The sequence below is a fragment of the Neoarius graeffei genome, chromosome 12, assembly GCF_027579695.1.
Source record: "Neoarius graeffei isolate fNeoGra1 chromosome 12, fNeoGra1.pri, whole genome shotgun sequence".
NCBI classification, from domain to species: Eukaryota; Metazoa; Chordata; class Actinopteri; order Siluriformes; family Ariidae; genus Neoarius; species Neoarius graeffei.
In genome coordinates, this window is record NC_083580.1 from 62,624,767 (window position 1) to 62,642,454 (window position 17,688).

At 42.7% G+C, this 17,688-nt stretch overlaps 1 protein-coding gene across 1 annotated transcript; it reads right to left on the bottom strand.

Annotated features, from left to right (window-relative positions):
- Positions 1-1,406: 1,406 nt before the first annotated feature.
- Positions 1,407-16,433, bottom strand: rfc2 (replication factor C (activator 1) 2). The gene is made up of 11 exons (XM_060936167.1): positions 16,277-16,433; positions 15,905-15,974; positions 6,856-6,897; positions 6,665-6,771; positions 4,162-4,263; positions 3,942-4,042; positions 3,652-3,809; positions 2,241-2,306; positions 2,038-2,118; positions 1,819-1,932; positions 1,407-1,629 (listed from the first exon to the last, which is right to left on the bottom strand). Exons 1-11 carry the CDS (start codon positions 16,381-16,383, stop codon positions 1,519-1,521), a joined length of 1,059 nt encoding a protein of 352 aa, XP_060792150.1. The 5' UTR covers positions 16,384-16,433; the 3' UTR covers positions 1,407-1,518.
- Between the last annotated feature and the right edge of the window lie 1,255 nt (positions 16,434-17,688).

Sequence of the window (17,688 nt, forward strand, 5' to 3'; positions counted from 1 at the left end):
TAATATTATATTGTTTAATGTGATGCATCATATCATTTGTTGACATTTATAAACAGCTTAATTTTCCTGTATAAAGAAAAAAAATTTCAGGTATGGGGCTTGATTTACATAATTACTGTATCATCACAGTAACTGAAATTAAGATATGGTATGATTAAAATAAAATGTTAAAACTGCTTTGAAATCTAGATACTGCTAACGAGATTGAATAAACCCATTTTATATTATATATGCATATACTAACATGGTGACCTATGTTGCAAATTTCTACCATCTCATTTTATATTTTTATACACACACGCATTTTAGACATGTTGCTTTTGTAAATGTAAAGATTGTGAGCATTTGTCTCAACACGTTTCTTCTTAATTAAAACGAAACAGACTGAAATTAGTGCAACACGGCCTTCAGTTAAATTATTTCTCAGTCCAGTTCATGCCTAAGCCCAACCACCTGAGAGAAGTAATTAAAGGCAGTAGAACGCTGATGGCTCAGGTATGTTTAGTGATGGAATACAGATACAGAAAACTGTAGACTGGAATAAGACCCTTTTTGTTAATTGGTTATACAACTCGCATATAAAAAGGGAAGAAAAACAATCTAAACTGAGGTTATAAAATGGAAGTCATAATTTGGAGGATAGCAGTAGGATGAGATTGAACTACATCTACTTCACTGAAAAATTGTGCAATCTCTCTTACGGAGCAAAAATAAACCAAAATGTTGCCAGAATTTAATTAAATCAAGCACCTGAACAAGCAAACGGAGCACAAATAAATGTAGGTAAACTGCAGATATTATGATTTTCCAACACCAATAAAATATCCTGTAGCTACATTAAACTAAACAGTGCATGTCTAATTACACTGTGAACAGTGGGGGGACCTCTCCAGAATTATTAGCCAATTGTTGACTCACTTCCGAGCAATCATCAATTTATTCTGGTTAAACTAATCCATACCAGCATTAGCCTGTATGTATGGGTGTGCACATTTAAATGCAACATATGAAGAAGAGGGCCCTGCTCAGCTCACACATTTTTTACAAAGCAACACACAGGCATGAACAGATGCAGGGAGGTCAGTTGGAGGGTAAAGGAGATTTTCCCCCCAGTTGCAATTTACTTCACAGGAATCATACCTCTTACTCCTTTAAAGAACCCATTAAAATCATTAATAAAAATATCATAAGGGTTTGGCATAAGCAACTAATTCAGTGTTTGAGAAATGCAAATATTTAATTATTAACTGAATTTTAGTTGAGTTTCTGAGACAATTCAAGTTTCACTTTCAGCTTTCATTGCTGAAGGGTTATGTGAGAGAAGAATAGGTGTAGAACCACAAAGATAGTTTTTAGCATTAGATAGATAGATAGCATTTTCTGTCTCAAAGGCAATACATGATGAATAAGTGAAAAACGTATGTTTTATTGAAGATTTCTTAAACTATTTACAGTTAAATGTGTTCATACTAATTTAGTAACAGGTTTGAATCTCAGCCTAGTATGAAGCAGTCGGCTTTAGCTGGCCTCGGGTGCTGCAGTCTTACTGCACAGACGTCCCAACAGTCCAGCCAGCTGGAGGAGAGAGTTTACGCCTTCTGCTATCTTCATGTGTGTGTAGCCAATCTCCTGAGAAAGACACATTTTCATAAGCTAGCAGCATAATTAAGTAGATATACAAAAATCAGTATTTTATCTACTACATCAAGTGTGAAATAATTCAGAACAAGACACACATACAGCGTAGTTAGATGTAGATTACAGCTGCACAAACACTTCTTAAATCAAATTTATTGGGGGGAACCAAATCAGATTTACCTTTATATACTCCAGCTTCAAGTACTCTGGCATTTGGAAGGTCTTACACACTCTGAAGATGTTCCCTATTATATCTTCAGGAGAGTAGCCAAGTGACCAAAGCTGTGAGATTACCTAATGAATGAGAATACAGACTTGATCACGGTGCTGTAAAATACTGTTTACTTCAAGTGCATGTTCCTATTGATTTATGTTGACAGAAACCCGAGTTGTCATTACCTTGTAAGCCTCGTCGATGTTGGCACTGACACAGTGCTCAAGCATGTTTTTAACCAGTAGGGGGTGTGGCTCATCACATACCTGAACAGAGGAGATAACATGCACTCTGTAAATGAGGTTCTCACACTTACTGTCTGTTTAAATTAATAATTTACTTCAGAGGTGGAATATTTAAAAAAAAAAAAAAAAAAAAAAAGACCCACCTTGAACACATTTTCACTGTTGATAAAACCAAATCCAGAATGGGTGGACTGCAGGTTGTTTAGTGCCTGGATACACACAGTGAACATTACAACACTGACGAAGCAAATACTGTTTGTATTTAAATTATTATTTTTTTTTACCAGGAGAGAAAGAAAGAAAGAAAAGAAAAAAAAAACCCCACCAATGACAGAATTTCAACTTGGCTCAAATGCAGCAATTTACCAAGGTCTGATGCAACTATCCTGCCTAAAATCTCATCTCATCTCATTATCTCTAGCCGCTTTATCCTGTTCTACAGGGTCGCAGGCAAGCTGGAGCCTATCCCAGCTGACTACGGGCGAAAGGCGGGGTACACCCTGGACAAGTCGCCAGGTCATCACAGGGCTGACACATATGGCCCTTTTCCACTACCCTTTTTCAGCTCGCTTCAGCTCACTTCAGCCCGACACGGCTCGCGTTTCGACTACCAAAAAACAGCACGACTCCGCTCGCTTCAGCCCTGCTTAGCCCCTAAAACTCGCACCGTTTTGGAGTGGGGCTGAAGCGAGCCAAACCGAGCCGAGTGAGGCTGGGGGCGTGAGCAGACACTCCCCTGTGCACTGATTGGTGAGGAGGAGTGTCCTCACATGCCCACACACGCCCCGCGAGCGCGCTGGGATCTGTAAACACCGCAAACCCGGAAGAATAATAATTACAAATTACGAGAATTTCTGAAGCCTTATGCGCCTCGCCTCATCTATACGCTCTTGCCAGTATCTGTTGGCGTTGTCGGTGACAACAAGCCACAGAACCAAGACCAGCAACACTAACGACTCCATGTCCTCCATGTTTATTGTTTACTATCCGGGTCGTGAGACTACCGCTTAAAAGATCACTGATGTCACTGTTTGCGCTGCTTAACGACATCACGTGACGTCCACCCACTTTCGCTAACTCCACCCAATGTGTCCACCCACTTCCAGCCAGCACGGTTCAGCGCGGTTGTAGTCAAAATGCAACTCCAACAGCCCCACTCCGCTCGACTCAGCACGGCATGGCTCAGCCGCGTTTGTAGTGGAAAAGCGGCAATAGATACAGACAACCACTCACATTCACACCTACGGTCAATTTAGAGTCACCAGTTAACCTAACCTACATGTCTTTGGACTGTGGGGGAAACCGGAGCACCCGGAGGAAACCCACGCGGACACGGGGAGAACATGCAAACTCCGCACAGAAAGGTCCTCGCCGGCCACAGGGCTCGAACCCGGACCTTCTTGCTGTGAGGCGACAGCGCTAACCATTACACCACCGTGCCACCACATGTCTTGGTGTCCCGTCTTATTTTAGAGGTAAATCTGTTCAAGTTTCTTTTTCTGAACTTCTCCTTTAACTAAAAACTGTTCAGCTAACTGAACAGTTTTCACCGACCTGTCTCATGTCTCCTTGGGCAGTGAAGATAATGGCCTCCAGTCCATCACTGGTGGTGTGCAGGTTCTCTTTCTCCACCACCTCCATCAGCCGCATCATGATCTGTTCATCCCTCAGCTTACTGTAGCGCAGCACTGCACAGCGTGATTGAATCGGCTCTACAGAAACACACCAGAGTCGCAGAATAATATCTGAGATGATGAGACACTTCATGGACCTGGCTTTGGAACTTGCACACGTTTGGCCAGCTCAATTAACATTTAAATGGGATTATAAATGCAGACACTTACCTATAATTTTATCTGACGCATTACAGGCTAAAGCAAATCTGGTAGTCTTTGAATAGATCTCCATTGTTCTCCTCAGAGCTTGCTGTGCTCCATCGGTCATGCTTATTTCAAAAACAGCACATGTCAGCATCTTTCAATTATACACACTTAAATAACTCCGCAGCCTTTAAAAAAAGATGTTCAACATGCAATAGGAATTTGCAGTTTTTGGGGTTTTTACCTGTCAGCTTCATCCAGAATGATGATCTTGTGACGTCCTTTAGGGAGAGTAACTTTTTGCTGGGCAAACATCTTGATTTTGTTTCGGACAACGTCGATACCTCTGAAGCGACAAAAAACAAAGTTTGGGAGAGTTCCATGCAAAGATCAGCTTTATGAAGGAAAACAAAATCAGTAAGTAGAAGATTTAAAAAAAAAAAAAAAGCAAAAAACAAACCCTCTCTCTTTATCTTCTATTCAAGTGTGTACTTGAGTTTGTCTTGGTACCCAGTGAAGTAATACAGGGTGTCAGAAAAGTCAGTAACCAATGGGAATATGCTGAGCAAATATCAAACCAAATATATTGAGCAAAGAGGAAACAAAGAGCATGAAACCTGCGAAAATCACAAAGAAACGGAAGTTATGGCCGATTAGGTGGTTTTACAAGATTTGACCTTGGTGACTTTGACACACCAAAAGCTAATGAAGTCTTTGTGTGACCCTAGTGAGTTGTCCTGTGCATTTTGGTGAAGACTGGTCAAGAAATGACGATGCTAGACCACCAGCAAACAAACGGAAAAATCAACATACTTGCAAAAATCTCTGATTTTCGCAAGTAATAATGGAACATGTACAGCATATGTCGTAAATAATAAATACAAAAAGTTAAGTATAGTATATGTAGTTTAACTCTTATTGGTTCCTGACTTTATGGGTGCCCTGGACAACAAATGATACAACTATGTATGAAGACAATATAAACATTATACATTACATTTAGTTAACTCCGGTCATAAACAATTAGCTTTGGACCATTTAAAAATCTTCATGCCCTGTGACTGTGTACAATAGTTTTTTGCTAAGTCTTTCATTTAACTGCACTGAACACAACAACCAAGAATGAATATTTCATATGCAACCTTGCTGCAAGACAAGTATATGTAATAGAACAGTGGTTCTCAAACTTTTTTCACCAAGTACCACCTCAGAAAATACTTGGCTCTCCAAGTACCACCATAATGACCAACATTAAAATACAGTAGCGTAGTAGGCCTAAGTATTCATTAAAAACAAGGCGGAGGTTTTATTTAACAAGTATATTTAATATTGTTGGCCACTGTAACATTACACACAGTACTTTGAACAGTAACACTATAGGAAAATAAAACACTGTACTTAAATAATGAATCAAATAAACTGGCCAAATCTGCAACATCTGTAGTCTCATCAAGCTGTATGGTAAAATATCTACTGCTCTTAATGGGCTCAATCAGTGTCTTTTTAACATCGTCAGCCATGTCATTTATTCTCCTTGACACGGTGTCATTTGAAAGCGGCACCAAGTTTAACTCTCTGGCAGCTTTCTCTCCACACATGATACGTGTCATCTCTTTGGCTAATGGTAAACACAGCAGTTCCCCGATTGTGTGCGGCTCACCGGCTCTGGCGATCAGGAGGCTGGCACGATATGAAGCTCCCTGTGCTTTGGCGATGGGTGTACCATAGGACAGAATGGTGGACTTGGACTGCTTCAGTTCATCACGTTTTTGTAAAAAAAAAAAAAAAAAAATCCATTGGTTTGTCCTTTAGTGCTGTGTGTTTGGTTGTAAGATGCCGTTTGAGATGCGATGGTTTCATGGACTCATTGCTCAGAACGTTCCCGCATACAACACACTGCGGCCTGGGCAGCTCCTCTGTCCCGCTCCAAATGAATCCCAGTTTTATGTATTTTTCGTCATACTTCCTCCTCACTGGTTTCTGCCGTTTGCTAGCAGTTCTGGGGCTGGTTTTGCCACTGTCGTTAGCATCTACGCTCGGCTCACACACGTCCTCTTCAGTTCTCCCTCTCTCCTGATCCACGCTCCCATTCGCGGATTTAAGCCACGACAGTAATTTTGTCGTACTCGTCATAATTAGCAAAGCCACCTCCACCTTTTCCCATCACAGCCTAATCTACCAATGGCGGATAACCGTCTGTCAGCGGAACCGGCGGGAATGCGTACGTACGCTACGTATGGCTACCCAGAAGCACTTGCAAACTTTTTAAAATTATTAACTTAATTTGTATCTCCTTTCATTTTCTTGTCATCTGTTGATATTTTCATCCATTCGGATATTATGGATAGTATTTCACGTTTTATTTTATTTTTTAAAATTTATTTATATTTAATTAAGTGATTCTTTGGCGTACCACTAGAACGGAGCCCGCGTACCACTAGTGGTACGCGTACCACAGTTTGAGAATCACTGTAATAGAAGAATCCACTGTTTAGCACACACTGCAGTTTATGATTTACAACCAACCCTCCTTTGACTTGTGTGTTTTTCTTGCTCTCTAACAGGGGTTTAATCAGATGGCACTCTTTGTCCCTGAACTATTTGTACTAGCACAAGGATATGTTTCTGAAACTCTCTGCAGAACAGTGTCTGCAAAATACCGTAATGTCTGACATTTACTTCATGAACGATTCTCCTAAATCACAGAGAGTTTACACTTTCAACAATATGAACTCTGAGGTAGTTACCGATCATTTGAGGCATTCAGCTCGAGCACAGCATCCTTCATTACCGGACCCAGAAGAGCTCTGGCCAGACACAAAATGCTTGTTGTTTTTCCAGTGCCAGGGGGTCCCTGAAAGTACAACAACCTGTCATTATTAGATATTTCACAGTGATGTAATTAACTGTTATATGACAAAAATGAATGACTACTTACAGCAATAATGATGTTGGGGACATTTCCCTCTCTGGCAAACACCTGTTAAAACATCAGAGAAACAAACAGTGCTGGCTCAACGGTTAATCATAAACGTTTTATTAAGGTTATGGGTTCTGATCCTATGTAGTAATGTCCTTTATACAATCATGGCAGTCTTTAATGTAGTTGTACCTGAAGGATTGAAGGTCAAGGGCGTTCAATGTTGGTTTTCTGCCGTGCCCCTTACATGCTGAGGTTTCTCAGGATTCTCTGAATGATATTATGAATCATCGATGGTGAAATGTCTAAATACCTTGCAACCTTTTCAGTGCTTTTTTTAAAAATATTTCTTTCTTGCTTGTTTGTGCACCATCGGTTCTGCGAACACCCAGTACACCCCCAGACACTTTTGGCCATCGTTGACCAACACCAGATATCTGTTTCGAGCGACTTTCACTACACGCATAACATCCCAGATGACATAGCGAGACCACCGGGCTCTCCGTGGATTGTTGTCGGGTCTAGGAGGCGGCACAGATGGAGGAGGGACAGGAAGCAGAAGCGGGGCCGCAGGTCTGGTGCTATGCTAAGGCTAAGAAAACAACCACACAAGCCACCTCTACCGAGCCTGTATCTCTCCAATGCCAGATCCCTGGTGCATAAAACGGATGATCTGGAATTACAACTCGCTGGAAATCGCCATGTTTGTGACTGCTATGTTTTAATTATCGCCGAAACCTGGCTTCATCTGGAAATACCCGATGCTAGCTTGCAGCTAGCAGGTCACACTCTGCTCCGCTGGGACAGGACTGAGGACTCCAGTAAGAGCAGAGGAGGGGGACTCTGTATTTACGTGCATGACAATTGGTGTAACAACGGAACAAACACTGTTCCCCAGAACTTGAGTACATGTCTGTAAGATGCCAGCCTTTTTTTCTACTGAGAGAGATATCTGTGGTGATTGTCACAGCTGTGTATATTCCACCCGACGCCAGTGTTAACACAGCGCGCTCTCCTGCTGAACACCATAAACAAACAGCAGCAGGCCCACCCTGACGGTGTTCGCATAATCGCAGGAGACTTTAATAAGGCCAACTTGACTGTCCTGCCGAAGTTTTACCAACATGTTAAGTGTTCTACTAGAGGGGAGAACACTTTGGATCATGTTTACTCCAACATCAAGCACGCGTACAGAGCCATACCCCTCCCCCACCTCGGCCAGTCAGACCATCTTTCCCTCCTGCTCTCCCTAGCCTACACCCCCCTCAGACGCAGAGCCAGGCCCACCACAAGGACTATCACAACCTGGCCTGACAACGCACTCTCCAAACTACAGGACTGCTTTAAATGGACAGATTGGGACTTATTTGAACACCAGGAGTTGGAAACATTCACAGGAACGGTACTGGACTATATCAAGTTCTGTATCGGAAATGTGACGGTGGATAAAAACATCCGGGTTTTCCCAAACCAGAAACCCTGGATGACCAGCCAGGTCCGCTCACTCCTCAGGGCTCGCGACGCTGCCTTCAGGTCAGGTGACAGAGCTCTGTACAGAGCCGCTCGAGCTGATCTGAAAAGAGAAATTAAAAAAGCCAAGGCGGACCATAGGCTGCGTATAGAGTCCCACCTGTCCAGCAACAACACACAGGAGGTGTGGCGGGGCATACAAGACATCACGAAATTCAGAGACTGTGATGCGTCAACAGGAGACTGGAGTGCGCCGCTGGCAGAGGAGCTAAATTGCTTCTTTGCTTGCTTTGAAACATCTCAGCAGCACTCATCTGCTCCAGCCCTGCCCCCACCACCACACAGTTCCTACACCACTCCATTCATTGTACAGGAGCACGATATCAGACGGGTGCTCCTGGCAGTGAACCCCAAGAAAGCTGCCGGATGGAGTACCTGGTAAGGTGCTCAGAGCGTGTGCCCACCAGCTCGCCCCTACCTTCACCAGGATCTTTAACCTCTCCCTGGCTCAGGCAGTCATCCCGCCCTGCCTAAAATCAGCTACAATAATCCCGGTGCCGAAGAAGTCTCCCGTCACCAGCCTGAATGATTACCGTCCTGTGGCCCTCACTCCGGTAATCATGAAGTGCTTCGAGAGACTAGTTCTTTAGCACATCAAGGACCACCTCCCCCCAGACTTCGACCCCTACCAGTTCGCATATCGCATGAACAGATCCACAGAGGATGCCATCGCCGTAGCTCTACACTCTGCGCTGAACCACCTGGAGAAGCAGCAGAGATACGTCCACATACTCTTTGTGGATTACAGTTCAGTTTTCAACACAATAATCCCGGACATCCTCATCAGTAAACTGGACACTCTCGGCCTCACCCCTCTCACATGTGCCTGGATAAAGGACTTTCTTACCAACCAGCCCCAGACTGAGAGACTTGGACCCCACTTCTCCTCCACCCACACGTTGAGCACCGGCTCTCCACAGGGCTGTGTGCTGAGCCCCCTCCTGTACTGCCTCTACACCCACGACTGTAGTTCAACCCACAACAACCTCATCGTCAAGTTTACTGACGACACCACAGTGGTCGGTCTCATCTCAAAGGGAGACGAGGCAGCCTACAGAGAGGAGGTCCTGAAGTTGGCAGCCTGGTGTTCAGAGAATAACCTCGCTCTGAACACCAAGAAAACCAAAGAGCTCATTGTTGACTTCAGGAAGCACAGCACCGACCTAGCCCCCCTTTACATCAACAACGAGTACGTGGAGAGGGTCCACACCTTCTGGTTTCTCGGCGTCCTCATCTCTGCCGACATCTCCTGGTCAGAAAACGTTACAGCAGTCATTAAGAAGGCTCAGCAGCGGCTACACTTCCTGAGAGTCCTCAGGAAGCACAACCTAAACTCCAACCTGCTGCTGACCTTCTACCGCTCATCCATCGAGAGCCTGCTGACGTACTGTATCACAGTATGGTACGGCAGCTACACTGCTGTAGACAGGGAGAGGCTCCAGAGAGTAGTAAAGGCAGCACAGAAGATCATTGGCTGCCCTCTCCCCTCCCTGATGGATATTTACACCTCCCGCTGCCTTAGCAGAGCTAAGAACATTATCAAGGAAAGCTCCCACCCTGGCTTTGATCTGTTTGACCTGTTGCCCTCAGGGAGGCGCTACAGGTGCATCAGGACAAAAACAAATAGATTCAAAAACAGCTTCTTTCCAAAAGCCATAACTGCCCTGAACTCAGATATGCTCTGACTTTATAGTCTAACCCCCCTGTGCAATACTTCACAATGTGCAGTATTTTATTTTACAATGTGACTCTCTTCGTGCAATAATTTATAATGTGCAATACCTCACTCCATAATGTGAAATGCAACACATACACCTCACACACAAACAAAACACACACACACACACCACATACACCTCAGGACTGTGCACCTTACCTTGCAATACTTCATAATGTGTAATATTTTATTTTATAATGTGACTCTCTTCGTGCAATAATTTATAATGTGCAATACTTTATAAAGTATTGCACAGAGAGAGTCACATTATAATGTGCAATACCTCACTCCATAATGTGAAACACAACACATACACCTCAGGACTGTGCACCTTACTCCCTTACACCCTCTCCTTTTTTTTTCTTCTCTACACGCTGTTTGCACGGTTATTGGAGTTGCATTTAATCTCATTGTACATGTGTATAGTGACAATAAAGGCATTCTATTCTAACTGTATCTTGAGAAATGTTCATAAACTGTTGGACTATGTGCCCATGCAGTTTTTCCACAAAGTGTGAACCTCACCCCATCCTTGCTTATGAATGACTGAGCCTTTCCAATTACCTGTTTACCTGTAGAATATTACAAATAGGGTTCCCCCCCAGCATTCCACAACTTCCATAGTCGTTTGTTGCCCCAGTCCTAACTTTTTGGAACGTGTTGCAGGTATCATATTCAGAATGAGTACTATGTATTTCCAAAAAAACAATAAAGTTTATCAGATTGAAAATGAAATATTTTATCATTGTATTGTATTCAACCGAATATATGTCAAAAATGATTCGCAAATCATTGCATTCTCTTTTTATTTTAGAGATGAAAGTGGAGCAAAGAAAAAACCCTGAACTTTTGAAAGTCAAACGGGGGGGGGGGGGACGGGACACGTCCCCCGAAAATATTTTAATAACATAACATGCAAAACCCTGCATTCTAGTGCATTTTAGTGCTTATTTTCACTAAAACAAGTTAGAACTTAAGCCTTCTTCTTTCATGTACATTAATGATTAACATGTCAAAAATATCAAATTTAATTCCCCTAGTTAATGAGTAATTTTCAGGAGTGCATTTAGAAAACGCGGTGATTTTCCTGGCTACACAGTTCATTACTTCGAAAAAAAAAAAAATCAGACAGTTGAAGGTAAACTCAGCAAAATCCCAAAACAGTACTGTTAAAGTCTGTAATGCCGTTTTTCCACTACAAACGCGGCTGAGTTGGGCTGAGCCGTGCTGTGCTGAGTTGGGCTGAGTCGAGCTGAGTGGGGCTGTTGGAGTTGCACTTCGACTACAACCGCGCTGAACCGTGCTGGCTGGAAGTGGGTGGACACATTGGGTGGAGTTAGCGAAAGTGGGTGGACGTCACGTGATGTCGTTAGGCAGCGCAAACAGTGACATCAGTGATCTTTTAAGCGGTAGTCTCACGACCCGGAGAGTAAACAATAAACATGGAGGACATGGAGTCGTTAGTGTTGCTGGTCTTGGTGCTGTGGCTTGTTGTCACCGACAACGCCAACAGATACTGGCAAGAGCGTATAGATGAGGCGAGGCGCATAAGGCTTCAGAAATTCTCGTAATTCTTCTTCTTCCGGGTTTACGGTGTTTACAGATCCCAGCGCGCTCGCGGGGCGTGTGTGGGCATGTGAGGACACTCCTCCTCACCAATCAGTGCACAGGGGAGTGTCTCCTCACGCCCCCAGCCCCACTCGGTTCGGTTTGGCTCGCTTCAGCCCCACTCCAAAACCGTGCGAGTTTTGGGTGCTAAGCAGGGCTGAAGCGAGCTGAGTCGTGCTGCTTTGAGGTAGTCGAAACGCGAGCCGTGTCAGGCTGAAGTGAGCTGAAAAAGGGTAGTGGAAAAGGGCCATAGAATTTCTAAAGCTTTCAGGTTTTAATGTTGGGGACATTGAGCCTTGTTTATCAATCTTTTAGTAGAGTTGTGCGTTTGCATTAACTACAGTGAACTAAAAATTTCCAATATATATTTATGCGAGTTGAAGCCAATTGTTTACATTAGTTTGTATTGTCTGTAAATTTAAACACACCAATGAATACCAAATTTCTCATGTAAATCAGGGGTGTAGCTAGGATTTTTCAAAGGGGGTGTGTGTGTGTCACATACTGACTGGCAGCCTGAGTACATTATGTAACAAAAAGTAATTACCATTGCTAGTTTTAGGCAGCTTAGAAACCGGCTCTTCTATTATTGCTGTTTCTTCCACGTTTTCTTGATGTTGTGTTCTAGAAACGGCACCAAAATTTAGCTTCGAAACCACAAAATGCAACTTCGATGGAGAAAAAAAAAAAAAAAAATTATATATATAAAATAAATTGCTTACCTCTCTTCACATCGAAAGAAGGAGGAAAGTTTTGCTTGTTTTGACATGGCGAATTATTAACACGAGGAAATACTTGTAATTTGCAACTAAAAAGACTGCAGCTACACTGGCAGCTTGAACATGCTTTCTAGTGCGATTGTGTTGCGCTTGCACAGAACGGTGTCAGTCCTGCGCACCTTAGCACACGCACCATTAACAAAGAACACCTGTCTTTAATCAATGAACTATGTTTGGGCTATTTAAGGACCGCGCCCATGCAAGGACAATACGAAGATGTATTACGCCACGTCTAGGAATGCGAAAAATCCGAAAAATAAATTTCTCCATTCGGAAAACCGGAGATTTTCAAGAGTTTTGTCAAATATCCAGATTTCCGGGTAAATCCGGAAGACTTTCATCCCTGTTATTTACATTTTACACAAAGTCACAACATTTTTGAGATCGGGGTTGTAGGTAAGGAATCTCAGGCGTCTGTCCTGTGAAACAGTCAGCAAGTTTTCTGTCACAGGAAAGATTTCAGGGCAGAGGAATTTGGGTTTTCTGGTTTCTTGGTAACATGACAAGCTGTGGGTTCTCTTTTTTTTTTTTTTGATCATTAATTTTGAGAAAACGAGTGGGAACAACTGTTTACAGTGGTGCTTGAAAGTTTGTGAACCCTTTAGAATTTTCTCTATTTCTGCATAAATATGACCTAAAACCTCATCAGATTTTCACACAAGTCCTAAAAGTAGATAAAGAGAACCCAGTTAAACAAAAGAGACAAAAATATTATCCTTGCTCATTTATTTATTGATGAATATGATCCAAAATTACATATCTGTGAGTGGCAAAAGTATGTGAACCTCTAGGATTAGCAGTTAATTTGAAGGTGAAATTAGAGTCAGGTGTTTTCAATCAATGGGATGACAATCAGGTGTGAGTGGGCACCCTGTTTTATTTAAAGAACAGGGATGTATCAAAGTCTGATCTTCACAACACATGTTTGTGGAAGTGTATCATGGCACAAACAAAGGAGATTTCTGAGGACCTCAGAAAAGGCGTTGATGCTCATCAGGCTGGAAAAGGTTACAAAACCATCTCTAAAGAGTTTGTACTCCACCAATCCACAGTCAGACAGATTGTGTACAAATGGAGGAAATTCAAGACCATTGTTACCCTCCCCAGGAGTGGTCGACCAACAAAGATCACTCCAAGAGCAAGGCATGTAATAGTCAGCGAGGTCACAAAGGACCCCAGGGTAACTTCTAAGCACCTGAAGGCCTCTCTCACACTGGCTAATGTTAATGTTCATGAGTCCACCATCAGGAGAACACTGAACAACAATGGTGTGCATGGCAGGGTTGCAAGGAGAAAGCCACTGCTCTCCAAAAAGAACATTGCTGCTCGTCTGCAGTTTGCTAAAGATCACGTGGACAAGCCAGAAGGCGATTGGAAAAATGTTTTGTGAACGGATGAGACCAAAATAGAAATTTTTGGTTTAAATGAGAAGAGTTATGTTTGGAGAAAGGAAAAACACTGCATTCCAGCATAAGAACTTTATCCCATCTGTGAAACATGGTGGTGGTAGTATCATGGTTTGGGCCTGTTTTGCTGCATCTGGGCCAGGACAGCTTGCCATCATTGATGGAACAATAAATTCTGAATTATACCAGTGAATTCTAAAGGAAAATGTCAGGACATCTGTCCGTGAACTGAATCTCAAGAGAAGGTGGGTCATGCAGCAAGACAACGACCCTAAGCACACAAGTCATTCTACCAAAGAATGGTTAAAGAAGAATAAAGTGAATGTTTTGGAATGGCCAAGTCAAAGTCCTGACCTTAATCCAATCAAAATGTTGTGGAAGGACCTGAAGTGAGCAGTTCATGCGAGGAAACCCACCAACATCCCAGAGTTGAAGCTGTTCTGTACGGAGGAATGGGCTAAAATTCCTCCTAGCCGGTGTGCAGGACTGATCAACAGTTACCGGAAATATTTAGCTGCAGTTATTGCTGCACAAGGGGGTCACACCAGATACTGAAAACAAAGGTTCACATACATTTACCACTCACAGATATGTAATATTGGATAATTTTCCTCAATAAATAAATGACCAAGTATAATATTTCTGTTTCATTTGTTTAACTGGGTTCTCTTTTTCTACTTTTAGGACTTGTGTGAAAATCTGATGAAGTTTTAGGTCATTTATGCAGAAATATAGAAAATTTTAAAGGGTTCACAAACTTTCAAGCACCACTGTACTGTTACTGTAAGTGGAAAAGTAAATACTGTAACCATAATAGTGGGCAAACCGCTGTGGTAGAGGAAGAAAACACTTCAGCATGTGTGCTTTTTGGAAAATAATCCACGCCAGGGCGATAACAGGGATTCTGCTTTGCAGCAGGCTGCACTCATCACTGATTATTTTCCTGTAATAGCATGCCACCATGGCGTAGTGCCGTCACCTCACAGCAAGAAGGTCTTAGATTCGAGCCCAGTGGCCGACCGGGGACCTTTCTGTGTGGAGTTTGCAAGTTCTCCCAGTGTCTGTGTGGGTTTTCTCCACAGATCAAAAACAGGTGGCATGTGTATGACTGTATGAGGAAGAAGAAGAAACCTTTATTTGTCACATGCACACTTCAAGCACAGTGAGATTCATCTCATCTCATTATCTCTAGCCGCTTTATCCTGTTCTACAGGGTCGCAGGCAAGCTGGAGCCTATCCCAGCTGACTACGGGCGAAAGGCGGGGTACACCCTGGACAAGTCGCCAGGTCATCGCAGGGCTGACACATAGACACAGACAACCATTCACACTCACATTCACACCTACGGTCAATTTAGAGTCACCAGTTAACCTAACCTGCATGGCTTTGGACTGTGGGGGAAAACGGAGCACCCGGAGGAAACCCACGTGGACACGGGGAGAACATGCAAACTCCGCACAGAAAGGCCCTCGCCGGCCACGGGGCTCGAACCCGGACCTTCTTGCTGTGAGGCGACAGCGCTAACCACTACACCACCGTGCCACCCACAGTGAGATTCATCCTCTGCATTTAACCCATCTGAAGCAGTGAACACATGCGCAAATACAGCCATACTACAGTGCCCAGGCAGCAGTCAAGGGTTAAGTACCTTGCTCAAGACCACTTCAGCCCAAGGCCGCCTCATATTAACGCAACTGCATCATGTCTTTGGACTGTAGGGGAAACCGGAGCACCCGGAGGAAACCCACGCAGACACGGGGAGAACATGCAAACTCCACACAGAAAGGCCCCTGCCAGCCACTGGGCTCGAACCCAGAACCTTCTTGCTGTGAGGCGACAGTGCTAACCACTACACCACCATAACTTATGACATTGTGAACTGTGCACATAATTGGGCTATCCTAAATAAATATATTCCATTATTATTCCCACCACCAAGTGTCTTATTCCTCATTAACACTCGATGTGGTATAAAAGCAGATAAAGGTGGTTGTGTTGGTGTTTTCTACATTAACTTTCTGACTCACCTCCAGTCTGCTGACAGTTTCTTCATTTCCAACTACTTCATTCAACTTCAGTGGTCTGTATTTTTCAACCCTAAAAACAAACCACCGGAAGTACGAAAGGGAATATCCTGTTAGCTCAAAGCTATGTTGTTTACTGTGCTGCTTGGCTAAGGAAGGTCTTCCATGTTCATTTTAATTCTCTAATGTTGAACACGACTGAATTACTAGTTTTATAGTCACAAATCGATACTAAAACCCTTCAACAGCTCACAGATTACTGCTTTCTAACATTAGCTGCATGTATTTACAGTAACATTTAATCAGAAGCTAATATTATTATTAAACCGGAAGCTAGCATTACAATAATATAATTTAACCGGAAGTTAACGTTACCAGGGGAGTTCGTAAGTGCTCGTCGAAGACTTTGTAGCATCTTTTTTATTATTCTGTGCGTCTGTTTGATTTTGTTCACCATCAGCTTCTTTCATCTCCACGTCCATGATGATTCCTGCAGTATCAGACCTTCCCGCGCCACAGCTACACAGGAAACCACGTCAAGCAACGTCACTTCCTCCAACATTTTCTTCTTCTTTCTTCCTTTATTTATGTATTTCACTCATAGCCTATTTCTCGCTGTAGAGACGACTGAAGCCATCTGGCCGCCATCTTACCACTCACATTGCGTGTATTTGGTTTGTGTGTTAAACCATAGTGTCCAATCAAATTTGCCCCAAGAAAAGTATCTCCTGACTTTTTGTTCCCCCCTTTCATTACCTCCTCTTATTTTCTCAACTTTACCCTATTCCTTACATCTTTTTACAGTGCTCTGCTTCACTGTTATTGTTTTTTCCTTTTCCAGTTCAGTCTCTGACCATTTTTTGAACGGCTCTTTTACTACTACTACTATAATTATTTCAACAGAGATTATTTCAGTTTTTCTTCTCTTTCATATATTTCTTCTTCCTTCCTATCTATCTATCTATCTATCTATCTATCTATCTATCTATCTATCTATCTATCTATCTATCTAACTGTTATTGTTTTTTTTCCTTTTCCAGTTCAGTCTCTGATCATTTTTTTTTTTGAACAGCTCTTTTACGACTATAATTATTTTTAGGGAGATTATTTCAGGTTTTTTTTAGGGATTTTTTAGGATTCCGGACCGCTCGGGAGCAAATAACATGAGAAAATAATCCTGTTTCAACAACTGTCCTAAATAGAAAGGAAGCATTGTACAGCCTTTGTGTAGTCATATCATATCAACACAAAGGCTGTACAATACTTCCTTTCTGTTTAGGACAGTTGTTGAAACAGGATTATTTTAACATGCTTTTTGCCATTTTCACTTCATTCTCACAGTCATGTCTTAACAGTATTTATTTTTTTCGCAGTCCGGTTTCCATCAAATCATGCGCTCTGATTGGCTCCCGAGCGGTCCGGAATCCTACGATCTGGACCCTGGTTATGGACCTTTGGCCACTCAGACATTCACAACAACAACAAACATAGTAGCAATTTTTTTGTCAACATTTATTTTCGCATTTCTCAGTATAATAGCATTAATTTTACAGCATGGGTAGCGATAATGACAGTGTTCACAGCAAAAGCGAGTTTTACTACCCTGATGAAGACGAAATAAAAGAAAACATTTCAGAAGAAAGCCGAGTAGCAGGGTTGTTCTAAATATGGTTTCTCTTTTGGGTGCTCTCATTTTCTGTTAGAATTTGGTAAAGAAAAAAATAAATAGGCGGCACGGTGGTGTAGTGGTTAGCGCTGTCGCCTCACAGCAAGAAGGTCCTGGGTTC

What these genes read in the sequence shown, in the direction of transcription:
- rfc2 (XM_060936167.1), bottom strand. Translation starts at nt 16,383, where the DNA reads ATGGACGTGGAGATGAAAGAAGCTGATGGTGAACAAAATCAAACAGAC. An exon ending in TCCCCAACATCATTATTGCT is followed by an intron (nt 6,772 to 6,855) that starts GTAAGTAGTCAT and finishes TTGTACTTTCAG; the next exon opens with GGACCCCCTGGCACTGGAAA. An exon ending in CTGAATGCCTCAAATGATCG is followed by an intron (nt 4,264 to 6,664) that starts GTAACTACCTCA and finishes TTGTCGCTTCAG; the next exon opens with AGGTATCGACGTTGTCCGAA.